The 20,969-nt window shown below is 37.8% G+C and overlaps 2 protein-coding genes across 2 annotated transcripts in view; one reads left to right on the forward strand and one right to left on the reverse strand.

Moving 5' to 3' along the window:
- The window catches only part of LOC135712015 (muscle M-line assembly protein unc-89-like), a 44,329-nt gene extending 35,467 nt beyond the window's left edge, over window positions 1-8,862 (reverse strand). Inside the window, exons 1-4 of the mRNA XM_065234980.1 lie at window positions 8,369-8,862; window positions 7,482-7,725; window positions 7,314-7,411; window positions 6,969-7,243 (exon numbers count right to left, since the gene is read on the reverse strand). Of these exons, the coding sequence (XP_065091052.1) occupies window positions 6,969-7,243; window positions 7,314-7,411; window positions 7,482-7,484 (376 nt within the window). The 5' untranslated portion in view covers window positions 7,485-7,725; window positions 8,369-8,862. The remainder of the gene's footprint in view (window positions 1-6,968; window positions 7,244-7,313; window positions 7,412-7,481; window positions 7,726-8,368) is intronic.
- Window positions 8,863-20,094: 11,232 nt separating this feature from the next.
- Window positions 20,095-20,969, forward strand: part of LOC135712019 (dnaJ homolog subfamily C member 7-like) — a 29,469-nt gene continuing 28,594 nt past the window's right edge. The window contains exon 1 of the mRNA XM_065234982.1: window positions 20,095-20,469. Within this exon, the coding sequence (XP_065091054.1) occupies window positions 20,258-20,469 (212 nt within the window). The 5' untranslated portion in view covers window positions 20,095-20,257. The remainder of the gene's footprint in view (window positions 20,470-20,969) is intronic.

Genomic DNA, 20,969 nt, shown 5'->3' on the forward strand with positions numbered 1-20,969 from the left:
CAAATTGTACTTCTGTTCCGATAAGTGGCATTAATAAAATTAATTCTATTTAATTTTGACAGTGGAAGCGGTAACACGTAGTCGATTTCTTTAAAAAAAAAAAGTATCAGATAACCATGGGCAGGGGGCAGGCATGGCAAATCATTCACATTCATTTCGTGTATTCATTTACATTCATTTGCCTCTTACTTTTTTCATCAACAGAATTCCATGAAATGATGTATGAAGCTTTTGTAGGTTTTGATATAGCTACAACTTTTTTGAATAACTTAAATCTGTATATTTTATGCATGATGAACCGGGGCGAGCAGAACTTACCTATGTTTTTCAGTGAATGTAAATTACATTCACTGAAAAATAGTAACAAGTTCTGCCCGCTCTAGTTCGTCATGCATAAGAGGTACAGATTTGAGTTTTCGACAAAAGTTATAGTTAATATCAAAATCTACAAAAGTTTCATATATCATTTAACGGAATTCTGTTGATGGAAAAAGTTAGAGGCAAATGAATGCACGAAATGAATGTAAATGATTTTCCATGCCTGACCATGGGTTCTTAAGGACAAGGTTGATAGAATCCACAAATGGCCACAATTGGATGATTTGCCTAGTAAAATCAGCCATTTGTGGCTTCGATCAATCTTCTCCTTAACTTACATAGTTACTTAGCCAAAACATACCGATAAAGCTTGAATTCAAGTTGGTCAACCAGCAGCCAAGATTTCAGAAATTTTGATGCAAATTTTGAAAATTTACAGCTTATTTGGCATTTTTGGGGAAAACAATGACGGTACAGTCGAAAACTTGTCTCTTCTAGAAAAGATTGACAGTTTCTTATGGGATTTTTCGGTGGAGTGAAAGGCTAGTACGAAATCCGCCATGTTTCACGCAAGGTCTGACGTTTGCTTATGGATTTACCACAGGAGTAAAGAGCTACAGAGTCGCCGTCATGGCCAATACCTACTTTTGTTGGGAGTAACCAAATATATCATATTAACAATATGATCCATTCATTCCTTTTCCAAATGTTGCAATGGCGACCCGCAAAATATTGCTTCACGCACCTTCTAGCGTTGAAAAAGGCTAGCAACAATCATTCAATTACAATCGAGGGGTGCGAATATAGCACTTATTACAAAAGTAAGAGTCAAATAATTTTCATTAATTACATTGTGTATATTGCTTTAAAATGTATCTGACATGTCACTGTTGTCATCAAATAAAATAAAATGCTGAAATACATTCATTTGAAATATTAAACAAAATTTTCATTTGGTTTACCCCTCGTGACGATAAACAAATACATTGGTAGCCTTTTTGGCCACAGAGGTGCTTTCATCGCTAAAAATTCGGTTCGCCAGCTAATCGAAAGAGTGGATCATATTGTTAATATAATATATTTGGAGTAGCCCATTTGGCATAAACGTGAACATGGCTGCTTAAAAAATATGAAAGTACAGCTCATTTTCAAAATAAAGGAAAATTCCCAGTAAATGGTTATTTCCAATTGTTTTTTCTTTAAAGTAATTGATAGATTAGGATCATATGTTACTATAGATATGCAAAGAGTAGGTAAATCCTAACAATTGAATCAACATCAATGATTTTTTACACTTAAAGTCCGAGATGTGCAGCGAGCATTTCTCCCTTCATTTTTACAACGCAAAAACAAATACAGTTTATTACTAGAATTAAAATCTACTTTTTTTACGTATCTATAACAAGGTCAAACTCTATTCTATCTACTGCTTCAAAAATAGCTATGTTTCGTCAACTGTGTGCAGAGTTATTAGCCAATGAGCAGTTCGTGACCAAAACTGTGTATGCCAAGCATGCTAATGATTACATATTAGAACAAATCTACTAATTATGTTGATGTCATTAGGGGATTGTGGGGCAAGATGACATTTCGTGTGTTCCTGAGGTGTTTTTCGATGGTATTTTCGTGTTTTCCTAAGGTGTTCTCTGAGGGATTGTTAGTATTTTGCTTTGTTATTAATCATCCCCTATACTAGGAATATTTTTGTAAAGCGGGTTGATGCCCATAGACCAGGGTTGTCTTGCCCCATATGACCATCTTTTCCCACTTTCCCTTACATTTTATGATGTAGGTAGTGTATGTAAATCATGGCTTCAAAATGACCAGTTCCCCATTCAGTTTTGTATGATGTCCTATTTTGTGAGGAACGAAAGTAAAATTTCAACTATTTCTCCTACACGGTATGAAAAAAGTACCCAAAAGTAAGTTCTTTTCACTCATCTCGGCACTATAGTGCAGGAACCCAAAAGTAGGTGAAGCGGGTCAAAGTAGTTTTCATTTACTTGCGTGCAATTCGTATGGAATTTTCCACTAGCTTTCTACCCAAAAGTAGGTAAATATGATTATACTCAACGTTGAGTTCCAACATTTTGTACCCCTGTTGGGTGGTTTTGCTCTGTGGTTCTTGACAACAATAGAAGGAGAAAAGGAGAAAAACTAGTCAAAAGTAGGTAAAAGTGAACTGGCCGTTGGGTAGTTTTTTCTTACCGTGTATGCCTCCCCTTTGTGGCCCATATTCGCTATGACAGCGCTGCTGGTTTTGTTTGCGGTTTCACGGTGTAATTGCTTTTTTAGCACACTTTCTAGAGTGGGTAAGGAGCGATCCATTCAATACGTGATGCTCAAAGGGGGAAAGGGAATTTCAGCAACCTGAGATAAGCAATAGGTCTGTTCCCGTGCTTGCATTTCTGTAAGATTCTGTACAGCAAAAAGCAAAATTATATTCCCGTACCATCCATATTATTTTCCTATAACAACTTACAGAATGCTGCAGCAACCTTCAGCAAAAACAAAAAAACAAGTACGGGAACAGACGTAACGAAATTCGGTAAAGTAAATAATAGGCGATTTTGAATCGAAACTCGGAAGACCGATCCTTTTGGTTCGATTAATCGATTTTTTGAATCAATCTCAAACACATCAACAATTTACTGGATCGATCATTATCTAATGGTAATAATAATCTTATAATGCAATGTATTTCTAACGTTCAGAATCAAAAGGACCTATCTGCAAAAATCGATTCTGGTAACCAATTTTCTCTTTTGTTGGTAACATGGCTGGATAAACGTTTCTTGATAAGTTTGCTGCTGTATTGGCAAAATTCCAAGAAATTGGTTCACCTAATTCTGGAGCCTTTTTGAATAGGTCCACTTGTGGATCAACAAATCGATTAACTTGATGCAACTTGCAAAATTGATGCATACAATCAAAAGTGTAAAGATTAAATTAAAGGCTGCATTAAAATAATTGAGAATTGTATAGAGAAAATCAATTGTATAGACCAACAATTGAAATAGGTGGAACAACCAAAACGTAAATAATGGCTTTAAACGTAAATTCCTCGAGATTCAGAGCATATCCAAGCAATCTAACACCGTCATCTGATAGAGCAAACTTCCTTTATCGAATGGCATTCCCTAATAAAAATAACCATAAAAGAGAGCTTAACGACGTGTTCGGGGTATCATCCAAACCATTTGTGGGATAGTTTACCCATCCGGGATACAGTTCGTTTATGGTATTTGTTTATTAGGGTTGTTAGTTTGCGTGGAAGTGTTTTGATTCTTGAGATTTTTGTGTTTAATGCCATTGTTTACGTTTGGTTGTTCCGCCTATTTCAATTTTGGTCTAGAATTGATCATGGATATCATGGATCATGGATGGATAACGATGATACTGAGTGGTACCGCTGTTTGCGGATGAAGTTTAAGGTGATTCCTTGTAGAGTCCACAAATGGCCGCTACGTAGGCTATACATGCACTTCCACTTCGATTTTTCAATTACACAAATCTTGGAAATCAATGCCTTATTTCACCTGAAATTACTACTTCATGTATGCTGCAGTGCAGCAAACGTGAAGTAACAATTTGAATGTTGCACGTGTCGTATACAGAGAAATGATTTTTAAATTCAAATGGATATATTTTTGGCTCAGGGCCTAATATATTGTTGATATTGATTCAAATATATTATTCGGTTAATTCAAAGAAAAATATTTTTGAATCAACAAACCGGTTGTAGAGTCAATAATCTGTTTGTTGATTCTAAAAACCATTTTGTTGATTCAAAAATATGTTTCGTTGAAATAAGGATACAATACGTTTGAATCAATAACAAAATACATTAGGCCCTGAAACAAAAATCAATTCTTCTGCGTTTAGAAGCTTATATTTGTGCACTTAATGTTTCGAAGTGGTTCCGAGAATAAGAGGATGTCACAACGAATCACCTTAAGCCAGTATTATTTTTCTGGATTCCTTTATTCCTGGTAATTTGGTAATGAAGATACCATTTGCGGTCAGTATTCTTGCTATCAAAGACCAGTTATCCATCCGCAAACAACGATACCGCTCTGTATGTATAGTTTGGCGTCACCAGTGGGTAACTTGCCAAACGCCCTATCTGCATTGATCGATACTCTTCATCGACTTTCTCTTTCGATAACCACGTTTATGCAAATGGATTTCGTGCTATTTTTGCCCACGGGACTGACATCAAATGTTTCCACTATGGGATTTCACAAATTTGACAGTACCCTCTTTACTGGTCTATTAATGTATGGCCTATAACAAACTAGAACATTTTAGAACAACTTTGCGGCTGTATTGCACCGCATGTGTTTGTATTGCGTTGGTTGTAAGTGTGTGGGTGAAAAATAGCACACAACATAAAAATGCTGACTTACCAGCCCCTATTTTTTCCCAAATAGTTTGAAATGGAAATGTTTATCTAGCGTTCAAAATGACGAACACAATGAGGCTGGCTGATATTCCGCCATGTTATTCAAACCACGTCACATATCAAGTGTGAACTGGATTTTGTCATTTTTATCAAATGAAATTATGGTTGACTTCGTGGTAGAAAATCCGACAAAAAATGCTTCATGAATTCTACATTTATGTTTCAGCGAAAATATTGAGGATATCTAAAATACTAGTCACGCCTTTTTCTAAATTATGTTTTGAATCTCCCATTTGTTTACAAATTATGAGCTGTCAGTGGGACCAACAGTTCAGGGGCCCGCAGCTGTGTTGGCTCTTGTCGAGGCAAGGCAAACAAGATGGGGTTGCCAACTAGCTGTTATTTAGCACCACGGATGAGGTGAAGTGACTCGCTGTCACCAGTGAGGTGCCAGCCAAGAACAAAAGTCACCTCAGGTGACTTTCCATTTGATTTGCACAGAGAATCACCTCGCATGAAGTGACTATTTTCACCTTACCTCATTCGCGGCGCAGAATAGACCTCAATGGATAATCTCCCTATTCTGCGAGTCACGTTACCTCACCGGTGATAAAGAGTCACGTGATTGGCAGAATAAAGGGAAATGTTTTTTCAACTGAGTTATTCCCCCTTATTCTGCGAGTCACGTGACTCTCTCTCACCGGTGAGGTGACAATTGTCACCTCGTGTGAGGTGACTCTCCATGCAAATCAAATGGAGAATCACCTCACACGAGGTGACTATTGTCACCTCACCGGTGAGAGAGAGTCACGTGACTCGCAGAATAGGGGGGATTAATTAAAGAGAGAGTCGATTATGAGAATCGATCAATGCATATATAGGAATTATTTAATTTTTATTTATATTTATCTAGAATTTCCAAGGGGACTCTATCCTATAGTCGCTTTATTTAGTCTGCCGGATGGAATATAGATCTATCAAAAATCGGAACCAATTCAATATTTTGTAGACCAACAATTGAAAAGGTACTAAAAACTGATAGTTTTTTTTCTCGCCAACCGAAAGCAAATTAACAGCATAACCGATAAGGGGAAACTTTTCCCAACTCGATGATGGTGATGGTTTGTGTAGGCGAGCCTTGAGTCACGTGAAAAGGGTTTCCGAAGTTTTCTGATGTTGGTCGTGATATGTTCGATTGGCTCCGCTATTTTACAACACAATTGGTTCCCGAGATTATATCCGCCTATAAATATAGCTACTATCTATCCCTGTCAAACACATAGAGATGCACCACTCAAGTGATTTTGACAATTGAAATGGCCTTAACTCCATTTTGTAAACAAACAAAAATTTTCTCGCGAACCGAAACCTACATTTGCAAACCTAAACCACAATCGGATAGAGGAGAATTTATCCTACCTGTTCATTATGTTGGTTTGCCTTTGCGGACTTCGGTTCGTGAGAAAATGGCCTTACAAGGTTTGTTTACAAAATGGGTTTAAGGCCATTTCAATTGTTGGTCTTGAATTCTGGAATACGCAGTGCGGAATACTAGAAAGAGTAGTCTATTGCAGTCATCCTCACCCACTATATTCATCAATTTCGTGATTGTTGCCCCCGTGAGATTTTTTTCAACATTAAAGTGGTCATTTAGAAATCTAAACGCTTCGCCAAAATATTTCGCAACACTGGCGACAAAAACAAGTTTTCAGTAGCGGGTTCCTACTTGCATACAATGAATATTCATCCGTAAATTCAGTGAACGTCGAAAAGTTCATCAAATCCACGAAAGAACTTTTTGATACCGATTTGTTGTGTACAATGTTGCATGCAATAGTGGTGAATTGTAAATGGAAAGCTTTTACAGCTGAGCGTTCTGCTATTTCAAGCTGAAATTGCATTAGGTCCTAAGTAACATTGATAGATTCTCTTCCGTTAATAACTTGAGCAGATAACCATTTCTTGTTGTGTTTATCGTATTGGATGCTAGTTGAAGATTTTTTTATCGATCTGTGAGCTGAAAATACCTGGGGATGTCTTTATATGGCCGTGGTGATGCAAAGAGAAAGTCGACGAAGAGAATCTGTCCATGTCACTTAGGACCTAATGCAATGTTCAGCTTGCAAATTTTGCTTTCTTGAAAACGATTAAAAGGCCAATCTTTCAAACAATGTGAAAACAGCAGGCTTATCATATTTAACATACCAACAGTCGAACAAAAGTACAGTAAAAATTTTCAACTTACCCTCATGGCTGCTATCCTTGGACAGGGTTTTGACCAGCTTCGGAGCGGTGTTGCTCTTGAGCCGCTCCACGTCCACCGGACAGCACAGCAGCAATTCCAACAGTTCCTGGATCAATGGCCAATTCTTGGTGGTGATCCCATCGGCCAGCCACATGTGCACCAACGACCAGCCACCGGCAGCCATAAATTGACCCAGGAGTTCCGTTTCGGTGCACTTCAGTATTTGTATATAGATACACTTGGATACAAGTTTCTTGGAGAACTTTGCCATCAAGCTGTAGAATAGAGAAAACAATTGTAAGGTTCTGAACTGACAGCATCGTATTTAGTGAAAGCAATACTCACTTGGCAAGTCGTTTAACTTCGTTAGCACTGCGAATGCCTCCATTTGGGGCCAGAAGAACGCTCAGGCACACCAAAAGCTTCAGAGGGTCAATCCGTGGCTGTTGAGGTAAAAGAAACAAATTATTTATTTATATTAGAGAAAAAGTACTGCCACACAAAATTACTCACCATTTTGTCTTACAGCAAAGTCCGGGAAACCCTACAAAACTTGCTTAGTTTTACTTGATCGACTTGAATGCAATCTTAAACGTCATTCGATTGACGTACGCCAACTATCTGTCACTGTGGAGCTTTTCTCTCTACTGCTTCCTGTTCACGATTTCTAACTTCTCTCGATGACTTCCTTCTTCTTTACAACTTATTGATCTTCATGCATAAAACCATTTTGCGTCTTACTTTTCGCAATTCACAACTAAATAAAATTAAACAAAATCCTGTTTTAGTGCATCTTATCACTGGCTCGACACTTCACTTCGACTGTTTTCTAAAAGCAGCTTCATTCCGAAGGTTTCAAGGGTCCCGTTTATTTATGCTTAACTTTCACTATATTTTCAAAACATGGTGTATTTATTAATTCAACACATTAACGGTTCTTACCAAGGTGATAAATCTACCTTCATAGTCAAATCTATAAATGAAAGATTACCCGATCAGTGGTCGCATTTTTCGTAAAAATATGAATACCAGACAACCAAAGAGTAAAATATAAAAACAGCAATACTTTCTGCCCACTTCGTATGATACTTCGATGTTAGCTGAGGCAAAACCGGACCGGAAACTGAAAGTCAAAGCTTTCGTTAGGAGCTTTCAAATTGTACTGACGTCTGTCAAAATGGGTTTGCCACAGGGATGTCAAATTAAGTGAAGGTAGGGAGTTGTGTATTTCTACCTAGTGTTACGCCCTGGGGTATGTTTTCAAGGTCATTCCATCAAATCATCAGATTCTGATATTCCCCTAAATTTGGTACCTAGATATCCTTAAAACCTTCGAAACCAGCTTACAAACTAACGCTCACTGTATTATGCCTTAAATACTATAGAAAATTGTAACTCACTTGTAATGGTTTGAATTCTTCTCTGTAGTCTACTTAATTAGCAGACGTTTTCAAACTACTGATAACAGTCCATACATAATAGTCCTTTTTGCCTTAAAATCTAGGCATAACGCAGCTACTTTCAGCTATTAAATTCCAACTTAGCTGCCACGTAATCAGGCTTTATTTCTCGAACGTCGTTTCTTGTAAGCGTTTTCAAAGATGGCGGCGTCGGCGACGATGACTAATGGGCAGACATTTTTACTATTTCCACAAGAGCCACCACAAACGGCCTCTTCTACGTGAAAACGTAGCCAATCTGCGAGAAAACCACGAAATAAACGCGAATTAACTACGATTGGTGGTCGAAACACTCGAAAAATAGCCAAAAACGGGTAAATGTGGGCGAAGCAAGATGGAGGAAAATTGCCTGAAATCCAATTGCTACAGCCTTGTGAAAAATCTACTTCTCGAAGAGCACAATCCAATACACGTCATAACTCACCAAGCGCTAAAGTCTTTCTGAACTCGCCGAACAAAACGATCGTCAAGGACCGATGCGGGCAAGCGAGAAAAGCTCTCCAGACTACAGCTGGGCGATATTGTGTACCTGCCTGGATGGCTAACATTTTCTAGTATGCCCACTGGGGAGGCGGGCTTTATGTGTGTAAACACTGTAAAATACGATTCCGCATTTTAATCTTTTAAGGCTCAAGACAACCCTGCATAAACGCGAACCATCACATGACCTTACCGATAATGGTTATAAATTATTTATAATCCCTGCTAAACTTCAACTGAAATGGTTATGGAACTTTACATGAACGTTTGTGTGATAAAGTTTTAACCTTATGTATTATGGTTTTTTGGAAGCGGACCTTACAAATAATGGGTTGTTAAGAACCATTACCATTCCAAATTCTTGTTTTCTCCATTCATTATCGGAAAGAGAACTATATTAGAACGTTTTTACTTATGGTTTGAGAACATTAATGGTTATGGTTATGGTAGTCAGTAAGGTCCATTAATGTTTTTGTATTATCGCTCAACTTTACGTGAAATATATCGTGAATTGGTAATCAGTAATTTACAGGCAACCAATTCGCGATATATTCCACATAAAGTTGATCGATGTTACAAAACCATTCATGGACCTTACTGGTTATCATAACCATTACCATTCATGTTCTCAAACCATAAGTTAAAAGGTTTTAGTATAGTTTTCTTTCCGAAAATGTATGGAGAAAACAAGAATTTGAAATGGTAATGGTTCTTAACAACCCATTATTTGTAAGGTCCACTTCCAAAAAACTATAATACTTAAGGTTAAAACTTTATCATTAAACGTTCATGTAAAGTTCCATAACCATTTCAGTTGAAGTTTAGCAGGGATTATAAACAATTTATAACCATTTTAGGTAAGGTCAATTTATGGTTCGCGCTTATGCGGGACGTCACTCAATTTGGAGATTTCTTGTTTTTGAAATATTCTCCAATCATCATCATTGGTATGCACCATGGTATCAACAATCAATACGAAACTAACGATTTTAAATTGACTCAATACTTGACTAGCCTATTGGTCCCAAGCAAACGATTAACGTACTCCATTCTAGTCAAAATTCTAGTACTGTTTATTGAAAAATTCAACTGACAATTATTATCTAAATGAATAAAACTTAAACTAAATAGTTACGGTAAACGGTACGGAAAAGGCCAAGTAGCCGATGACGAAACACGTCAGCTGATACATTGAAGTTGAACAAATAAAAAAAGTTGTTGAATTGCCAGCTGATTGCTCGAATTGGCTCGTGTTATGTACAATTCCGGCTCCGTGGTTCCAAAAACAGAAAGTCGTGTTGATGAAGAGACCTCTCAGGGGCATACATATTTAGCTGAGACGGCAGTGTTGGACAGTCAATGTCACCCGTAAGCAGCTATCCAGCGAAAATAGCTTAGGTGACCGTCCGTCTCACCTCTAATCCTAAGTAACATTTCATGTTTTATAAAGGTTTTAAAGCATTCTACAAGTCTAAATCATGATCTACAGAACCCTCATAAAACCTAAATTGTTACTTGGGATGGCTCGATTCCCAGGAGACGGCAACGCTCCTCGTACGGTGGCAAGTTCGTTGGGTCACGCCAGTTGAGGAAACGAAGAGCATATCTCACAAACTTGCGTTGACCGGATTCAATTCTAGTGATCCAGCTAGCATGGAAAGAGCACCAAACAACTGAACTTGGCTCCAATCGAGGCTCCAATAAGGATCGCACAAGCGAGCAGTAAAGTGACTTGAGGCATAGTTTGTCACGAAACTCGTTGGTAATTTTGAAAATAAAGCTTAATTGTCGATTAGCTCTGACGATGATGTCATTGTAGTGGATTCTGAAAATGAGTCTGCAGTCCAAGGTAACGCCGAGATCCAGCGTCCGTAGAGAACATACACACGTTAGTATTCAAATCAAAAGCACAGACAAACGGACATAACACTCACCATCACATTCTTCGAAAATAAGATTTTAGTTGGGAATGTGCTTGCATTTGTCATGGTGGCGCCACTGAAGCGTTAAGCAAGCCACTACATTTTGAACTTATCAGTGATGCCAGTTCTTTTTAAGGTCATTTTAGTAGATGTCAGCTCTTGAGAATGATAAGGGGACCAAGGCATTCCACTGAAGACGTATACAGTAATGATCCGATATTTCAGCCCCCTTTTTGAAAAACTTTTCTAATGTTCTACCCATGCGCCTTTTCAGTGGTCGTATTGCACCAAAGTATGCTTTAAACACCTATCATGAAAATGCATGAGAATGATTTAGAATTGAGATTTTAGATTTAGTTAATGATAAAAGTCTAATGCGCGGAGGGGCCGACAAAATCGAGTCATTACTATACCACATACTAATTTGACGGATACAGAATACATATTGTTTGCTATGTATACATTAAAGTCATGAGCGGTGTAAGAAAAAGCACTCATTAATGATGCATTACCACGTTTAAAAACTTGTTTCCAGCAAAAGAAAAATCACACTAAATAATCAAAACAAATCCTTAAAAAGGACTGAGCTTCTGAGAATTTCTCCAACGGATTCGTAATTCTGCAAAATTCAATCAATTCTATAGATCTACGGAAAATTTCGTAGAACTGACATCACTGACTTCCATCTGTTTTGTTTTTATTCAACACAGCTGACGCGGTGACAGAACAAGGGAAAAGCAACTAGTGAAAAAATTGCATGAACGAGGGATGCTCTGGTTGCAAAACCGTGCTTGGGAATGTGGATCATAGATGGTGCTAGTGCGCATGCAAAATACGCTTGACGATATTTTTTGAAGAATTTTCTTCTAATAGTTATGTCTGTTTGTCTGTGTCAAAAGTCAGCCTACACAGCAAAAAAAAATGTAATACCGATCAATGTACTGATGTACACTCAAAAATATTATTAAACACAGAATGTATAAAATTTACACATTTTTCGATTAGAGGCTTTTTACCCATCACTATGTATAAAAAGTAATCTAATGTAGATTTTCATTTTATACTAAATATTAATACTAGCAGAGGAATCTTTTCTATGCTTTGCTGTATTGCCGGAGACCATCAGCATTCCAAACAAGGAAGAAAATGTTCTGGACTATTGGAAATAAGAAAATGATGATGATGATGATGATGATGGTCCCACCTCTTACCCCTACAAAGGTTTGAGCTGGACGATTTATCTTTAAGATAATTTAATATGACATTTTAACCAGGTTGGCAAACAAAATCGAACTGGTTTCAGTTACAGATATAGATTCCCTCTAAAGTTTACAGTTGCTTCACAGCGATATAAATGTGGAAAAGCTCAGGCGTCCACCTCTTAGTTCGCCTTTTTGTCCACCTAAAATATTCATAAGTATTACAAGCAATCAAGAGTTAATGAACAATCAACAAAGCATCCTATTACACTAGTAGCCCCGCAATCTGATGCTATCATAATTTTCAGCAATGTCAGGAATGCTCACGAACCCCTAACATTTGCCAGAAAACTTACTACTAACTCAAGGTATCTTTCAAATAAGCTTCAAAATTGCATTTTTTTTTATCAAATGTTAAATTCAGTCCTCTATATCCGTAATACGCGCGCGAGGCTCAAACCTTTGTAGACTACTTTTTTTTAATTAATCTACTATAAAATCAAATATTAAAAATCCATCATCACCCTCGTGGCGAACAGAAATAGTTTTTGCAGTGCTACAATAATTATTAAAAAGTCGTTATGACAGCTATCCATATAAAATAATCCGTTAGAGATAACTTCGTCAAGATACATAATTTGTCAATTCATAAAAAAATCACTGGATAACTGTTCAAAAGACAGTTTTAACGTGTGAAATGCAGTCCCTAATAAAAATGTTATGGTTAATTTGCTTAACGACGTGTTCGTGGTATCATCCAAACCATTTGTGGAATAGTTTAATCATTTGGGTTATCGTACGTGTATGGTAATTTTTTATTAGGGGTGTCTTTTAAATTCTGTAAGTGTTGCTAAACGTTTGATATGTCTAGGCATCGAATTGAAAACATTTATTCCTTTATAATATAATGAATTTTGTGAAGCACAAGTCAAGAAATGTGGTGTACTTATTTCAACCGCGTTTCTAGTATTATATCTATGAAAGTCACTTCCTCTTTCAATTCGATCACACAAATATCGAGGCAGCAAACCGTTAATTACTTTAAAAATGAACACCATAGTCAAATATACAATTCTTTGCTTCACCGACAACCATTGTAAGGCGTCTAACATCAAAGTTGAGGAAGTGAATCTATTACATCTCAAAATCAAACGCATTATTTTATTCTGCAAGCGCTGTAATCTCGATATTTGTGTTGCATTGGCCAGAAATAAAATGGAAGGGCAAAAGTCAAGATGAGGAGAGATGATTGATTTGTATAGCTGTATTTTACTGGCAATAGTTAAATCGTTTTTCAGTCGACATAGAATTCCATACTTCTTGGCAATTTTCTTGATGACATTGTCAATGTGAGAGTTGAACTTAAGTTTGTCATCAATAATCACGCCAAGATATTTAATCGCCCGAACGCGATCAATAGTCTCATCATCAATTACAACAGAGACGTTCTCATTTACTCGATTCCGCGAAATTACCATAAATTTAGTTTTACTTGTATTCAATTTTAACTGCTTATACTTCAACCATCTACTTAGAGAACGCAAATCTTCATTCAAGTGTAAAACGGCATCATCTAAATCCTTAGCTGCAATGAATAACACAGTATCATCTGCAAAAAGATTAATGTCGCAAAATCGTAAAACACGTCGCAAGTCATTAATATACATAATAAATAACAGGGGCCCTAATACACTTCCCTGGGGCACTCCGAGGTTATTCCCCACGGGACTGGAAACAGAATCATTAAAAACAGTCCGTTGAGTTCTGTCAGACAAATAGCTTTCAAACCATTTATATGCAGTACTCGTCTTTTAGACCTTCTGAATCAATCCAAAGAAGTTAAGGTGAGTAGATTTAAGCCCTGCTTTAAGCTTTTAGCCAGGGGGATCGACACTCATTCAGATGAATTTTATTTTACCATGCTTGCCTGTAAAAATAATGTAATTGAAGAGAGTTTTTTTTAATTTGTCGTCTTGACGAAAATAGAGTAAAGGCCCAAGCGCAATGACAGCGGAAGCGGAACGGCAGCGGCAGCCGAAAAGCCCGATCTGAGTAAGCCTACTTGTAGGATTGAAAACTAGTTAGAACCAAATCGACTTCGGTTAAGCATCTTGATGTCTTTTGTGACAACTGTCAAACTTTCGGTTTCCGTTCTGTTCCCGTCCACATTGCGTTTGGGCCTTAAGGATAAAAAAATATATGGGATTCCTAATGGGATTGCATTGGATACGAGGGTGCTTTAAATTTTCATGGGGATGCGTGCAACTGAAATGAAACAGTACGAAAGAAAATCATCGAAGTAGCCATTTTAGTCAATGCTCAGTGAAAAATAATGTTTTGTTGGTGACAGCTGGACTACAAAATCCATCTACTGATAGAATGTATCGATTCCACGACGAAACTGCAAAAACCTTTAATTCTTAACACGCAAACGAAATTTGTGAAAGCCAGCAGAAGCGACAGCAGCTGCAGGAATAGCAGCATCGCGGATTCGTGTAGCCGTTACCGAGGCTGGAAACCTCGGTCCGGTTACGACACTGTGATCTTCACAACCGATTTGCAATTCTGCACAGATTTAGTTAAAAATTCTACCATGAATTTAAACTCACAAAAGTGACTTGGAGTGAAAGTCTGTTAGAGCGCTTTCTAAAACTACCTTTAATATCATCTGAAATAATTTGTTATCACTGACATCCATTCTTAAATCTAAAGTTTACTCAAAATTCCAAAAAAGTTTAGTCTGTCTGGTCCAAGAATCTTAAAACTATTCAAAGTCCCAAAATCTTTTTTTCTGAAAAATAGATTAAGAAATGTTTTTCCCCGATTTGTCAATGAAATTTCCGGCTTTATCCCAATTACCCTGTTCACTGGTCATTAGAGTGATGCAAATTTTGAAATTTTCGCTCCACAATACTTAAACGATTCCAAATCGGATCCTGACTAACCTATCAAAATTTGAACCCATTTGGTGAGAAACTGAGATCGCACAAACCATTTGAAGTTTGTATGGGAATTACTATGGTTAAACCAAGATTTTTGTTCATGTCTATCTAATAATTCACCATATTGGTCCCCGCATAATCATGAACCATACAAGGAGGATTTCTCGTATTATTCTGAACAATTAACAACAATAAACGTACGATTTCTGCGATCGTACAAAAAACCATGAACTTACAGTGTCATAAATCGTTTTGATTATTCCATATATGGTAATTGGTAAAACTACCATATGCTGAAAGGGCGGTTAAGTATAATTACTATACAAAAACGATGAATTACCCGAACAAATTTTCAGCGATATTACATCCCAGATGGTTTATCTGTAGTTCATATTTAGCTTGGAAAACGGTATGGTTTATCGTTTACTAATAATTGGACGTCCAAACGGAACAGGTCGCCATACTGTATTGCTTATCGTTATTGAATTTTAACATGACGACTGTGTTTTCAAATTTTTTCTTCGAAAATAAAGCACATGATATATAGTTTTAAACCGTTTTATTGATTAATATTGCATGCACTCTAGGGGCATCCCACTCTTAACTTTGTATTTCTATCGATATACCTATAGATACCTGGGGATATTTATAAATACTTAAGAAATATCTAGCGATGGTTTGTTTGCTCGGTTGCTATAGTCTATCTTTATCTGACGTTTTGATTCAAATCTTATCTGATTTTGTGAACATTTAACATTTATTATATTGTTACCGAACGGTAACAGTTTTTTGTTGCGTATAATTTTAAGACGATAGGAACAGCAAACAGTATTTAGTTTGCTCAGAAAGTCAACGGTCAATTTGTAGTCGATAGTTATCATAACCAGTCATCTATAAGTTTCGTGACGGATGGCGATTGGACCCCCATAATGAAGAGGGCCACGATGGAACAGCGGATAAAGCAAAACGCATAAAGAAAGGAAGTTGCTGGGTGGTGGATGAGCTACGATGAAGAGGCGCGAATGTCAGTGAGTCTGAAGCTTTGGAACAGAGTGGATCTGGTGAAATTTAGATAGGATTCAGAGACGTGAGGCACGTTGTTAGAGTGCACTTTTGCAAGGTAGTGTGTGAAGAGGTTTCAACCTCTGGGACAGCTAACGTCCGTGGTCTCCCAGGGTCTGGGATCAGTCCACACTACAGCCGCCGATAGCAACGAGGGTCGGTAGCTTGACGTAGACAGCGGCCCGCCATTGGATCAATAAAACCATTCAATTAAAGCCTAAATTAACCCTATTTGTCAAGCTTCTAATAATTCCGAAAACTCTCCCTACCTCGCCAACGCCCCGAGACTTGGGAGCAAAAGAGGCCTTTGATACCCATCCCAACAACTGCCGACTGACTTAGACCAGCAGTCAGGGATGTAGACACGTCCCCTTCATGGACGGCGCAGAAGCTCTCGGTGTCAAACAGTTGTGAGTTTCAATATTAATAGAATTAACTACACGCCACTGACCGTATCATACGTGACTCATTGATCCAGTCTCAAGAGGAAGCTATAATGATGGCCATTGGAACCATTCGACTATTGCTCGTTTAAATGTATCGTTCAAAATACAGATCTGGAAATGACTATCGTGTTATAAGTATAGTTTTCACGGAGGTTTTCACGGAGGTTTTCACCGAGGTTTCAATCCACTAGGATCTTGATCATGTGAAAATGACTACGGACATTTAAGCTGATCAGCTCCAATCGGAACTTGTGGCATCCGGAGAGCCAAGACTAAAATAATTATTATCGAACTGATGGAGCGAAAAACAACAAACACAGCCCTAGCAACCGGTCATAAAACAAATGTTACTACGATGGAAATTAAACCTAGAATTAAAATACTTAGCGATACTTACGAGATATTTAAAAATATTTAATAAATATTGGAACTAAAGTTTAGAGTGGGATGCCCCTAGCATGCACTCATCGGTAGCCGGATGAATTTAGTTACTTATTTACTTACAAAAGAATCCGGCAGGCTTGCCTATAGTTTACGGCTCCAAGAGGATATCGTTCAGTAAAAGCAGTAAATAAAAAAACAAGCTCCTCTTTGTGGCTGGCTTCAGCTCGGGCTTCAGGGCCACATAGTTCAAATCGATCTTCTTCACGTCTGACCACATTCTACCTGAATCTACCACTATTTTCAGCTGCAGCAACGGCCGTATGATCAGTGCAAGATCGTTCTGAACGACCCCCAACTGATCCAAATCCAACTAAGTGTGCCGAAAGCGTAGCCAGCGCTTGACTGGTCCAAACGATCTATTGCGCCAGAAGGAGGCAAGTTTTGGCAGTTTTTTGGTTCCCCATAAAGCAGTAAATTCCTGGGATGGAGTGAAGTAATTCGGACAAGGAGCCAAGACGGCGGTCGACCACCTTGCAGATGAGCTTCCGTGGATCATCGTTTCTGCAAAGACTGCAACAAATAAAAATAAATTAGATTATAGTGAAATGCATCCGAATAACACACTCAATAACATACCCGATAAGTACTTGCAAGTTAACATTATTCCTGCATCCTTTAAATGCTGTCCGGGAAGAAGTTCTGAAATCAAAAGAAAGACAATTAAATAGCTATTTAAATTTATTTTTCTACAGAACAGAATCCTCCTGCGCATATTTTTATTAACTCAATATGGCGGTGTTCAACGAAAAGCAAAAACGGATCAGGACATCAAGACACCAATACTGATACTCGCCGCTCAATAACATTTGATCGGATGATAACAGATAACATGCAAGTTAACAAATTGGCGGAGTATTTGTGTCATCTTGTTGTATGGAGACTAAATGCCTTTGCTTGGAATACACACCATATAATAGTTATTTTTTGCTGGATCATGCAGTTGGAGTTTTCCATCATTTATTGAGACAGAATTGTTGGATATTGATAATAGAGAACTATTCTGCAACGATTTTACGTACATTAATTGTATGTTATATCATAAATATATAATTGCTGATCGTACACTTAAAGCAACTTAAAGAGTGAGTCACAAATATTACTTTGATTGAAGGATGAGACAAATCATCACGATGCTGTATAAGGTGATCTTACAATAAGTAGGTTACTGCTAATAGTTTTTGATTATGCGGGTCTGCTTTAAAAGCTTTCATTTATTCTTGTAGGAAATTTTCCCAGCTACAACTTTGCTCAAGATCACTTTTTGATTAAATGCAAGGATCGAAAGTAATCAATGGTTCAATGCGCTGATGTCTTATGATCATGCTCAATCAACTGCTCAGCAGGCAACATTGGTGTTTCTGGGGCGTTGAATAGGACACCTCGTAGGACACAAAAATCATGGCTACTATGTCACACTGCAAAATACAGTGCTGCCTACAGAGCAGCTGCTTGATCATGTCATAAGTTTACCAATCCCTTAAATAATTAATAACTTTTTCCTGTCTCGTTTTACATAGAAACAATTTTCAGCAAAGTTGTAGCTGAGACAATTTTCTATAAGAATAACTATCGAACTGTTTCGCAGCTCAATATGGAAAAAGACTAGAAGGCACTGAACAAAAAGTTGAGATTTCCCATAGTAATTTACATGCAAACTTTAAATGGCTTGTGCGAAGTCTGTTTCTAACCAAATGAGTTGTAACTTTGGGAGGCTAATCAGGACCCAATTTGAAACCATTTAAGCACTGTGGAGCGAAAAAGTCAAATTTTGCATCAGTCTACTGGTCATCCTGCTCATCCCACACCTGCCCTATAATATTCTATCAACTCTCCAAAAATGAGAGAGCGATATATATCGTCGGATTCGTGCAATACTGGCACCACTCAAAATCTGTGAATGTTCACATTCAACGTTTGAAAATTTGGGGATCAGTATCAATTTTATGATTCTTTTCATTTACATTGGACTGAATCGAGTGTGTTTCATTAATTCTTTCAAATTCAGATTAAAAATAAACAGTTCAATGATTTTTACTGCTTCTTATTTCAGATGTTCTCATTTGTCATTTTTGTTTGTCTCCTCTATGACGCGCTTGATGTATTTGCGCCCGCGACTGATTATAGAAGAGTGGTCCGTCATTTATTTTAATTTAAGCTCCCCCGGGAATCCAATCGAGAAATCACTTCATCCTTGGCCTTCAGCATAGATGTACGTGGTTGTTACCTTCGTACTATTCATTCCTTTACGTTTCAACTTAGATCATTCCCACCAGCTTCGCCAGGACAATCACCACCTTGAACGACTCAAAGCATATCAAATTTTTTAACATCATGTTTATTATGGAGATCGTTGAAAACTGACAGTGCTTCGCGATCGACCTGAAAACTGCACGGCTTGCTTGATAATTTGTGTGCATGCAGAAGGGATAAGTTGGGAATAGAAAGAATAGATAGGATGGATTGAAATTTTGTGCACGTTGAAAATTTTAGGAGTGTCTTGGGTAAAAATAGGATAATCCTGAAGTGTCGTTCCCCCTGGTATAAGATTGATTTCTTTTACACGGCCAACTCAAATAACTCAGCGACTGAATTCAATTGACTCAGAGCATCTTCTTTCCATACGAAATTTACTCATATTTGAAATAATAAATTGCAGTTAAGGCCCACGCACATTAGATCCGAATCGGACGCGTTGCAGAAAAGTGACAGCTAAATCTATTGTCTAACTGTCAAATTTACGTCAACGCAACGCAAACGGATCTAATGTGGGTGGCCCTTTACTCATAGCTAATCAGTAACTGCAGTTTTTTTTTTCAAAATGTGAGTAAATTTCGTATGATCCAATTGAATTCAGTCGTTGAGTTATTGGAGGTTGGCAGTGCGTCCTTCGTTTGTTACAATGCCATAAGCGTGCACGGGATTTTGTTTCCGTGTAGGCGGGATATTTCCACGTTCAAATCTGCACAGCCCTATATTTTGGTTAGAAATTGATTCGAAGTTCGAAACATGTCATTTTTTCGGTTTTCTGAAAAAGCTCAAAAAGGTTTGTTTTCCCCGAGTTTTCCTTTCCCTCATTCCTTCTCCTTGATATAGCACCATACAAAAATTTGTGGATGTTTTTTTTTCGACCCCCAAACGCAGTGACGGACAGCCAGAGCACTAGAACAATCGTCGGGTAGTAGTTATCTTTCCGTAAACCATCTTGTTGTTGTGTCGCGGACGGCAGGTCCCAAGGAAGGATTCCATCTCCATTTACGGAAATAATATTTGCACCTGAACCGTCATTGTTGGCATTCGGTTTGTTAGGAGCCCGTGAGAACTAAACTACGAAAACATGTCGGCCGAACAAGTGATCGATTTGGTGGGTGACGAAAATGACGATGTGATTGTGATTGATGACAGTCCCAAGACCAGCATATCCGAGGATTGTCCAATGCAGGATGCCGATCGAGCCGACGAGCCGGAACAGAAGCCCTTCGAGTCTCAGGTACCCATCCCAGTGGATATGGACATGGAGGACGAAGTAATCCCAATCAACAACCAAACGTGAGTACTGCAGATATGGCTTTTTTTTTTCTTGAGAAAATTGTTATCACCCTGATATGACGCAATATTCGGTAAACAGACCTACGGAGAATTTTGCTAAAATCTAAAGCAACAGGGATTTCACAATCTAGTTGTCCCGATAAAGGTTTATGAAAAATGTGCAATTCTCACACCTACGCATTTACAGTTAACCTAGAAATATTGAACGATCAGCGTACTTCTCCATAGGGGGCTATAGTGTTTTATGCGTTTTATGTCTCTATAAGTACTTGTATGTACGTCATGATCAGCACATAGGTACTTATCTCCCACCGTTCGATACCTTTGCCCTCGAATGGTGTTTTTGCTCGATGATATTCTAATTCTTCTGCATAGCTAACTATATAAGTAGGCGAATAATTGAGTTTTTCCATGCTACAGATGATTTTGACACACCCATCTAGATCTTTTGTTATACCTACCAGTAAATAAGCATGATCTCGCATGTGCTGCCTTTGGAA

Source organism: Ochlerotatus camptorhynchus, unplaced genomic scaffold (genome assembly GCF_037179485.1).
Source record: "Ochlerotatus camptorhynchus isolate MF236.1 unplaced genomic scaffold, CSIRO-AGI_Acam_v1.1 ptg000454l, whole genome shotgun sequence".
NCBI lineage: Eukaryota > Metazoa > Arthropoda > Insecta > Diptera > Culicidae > Ochlerotatus > Ochlerotatus camptorhynchus.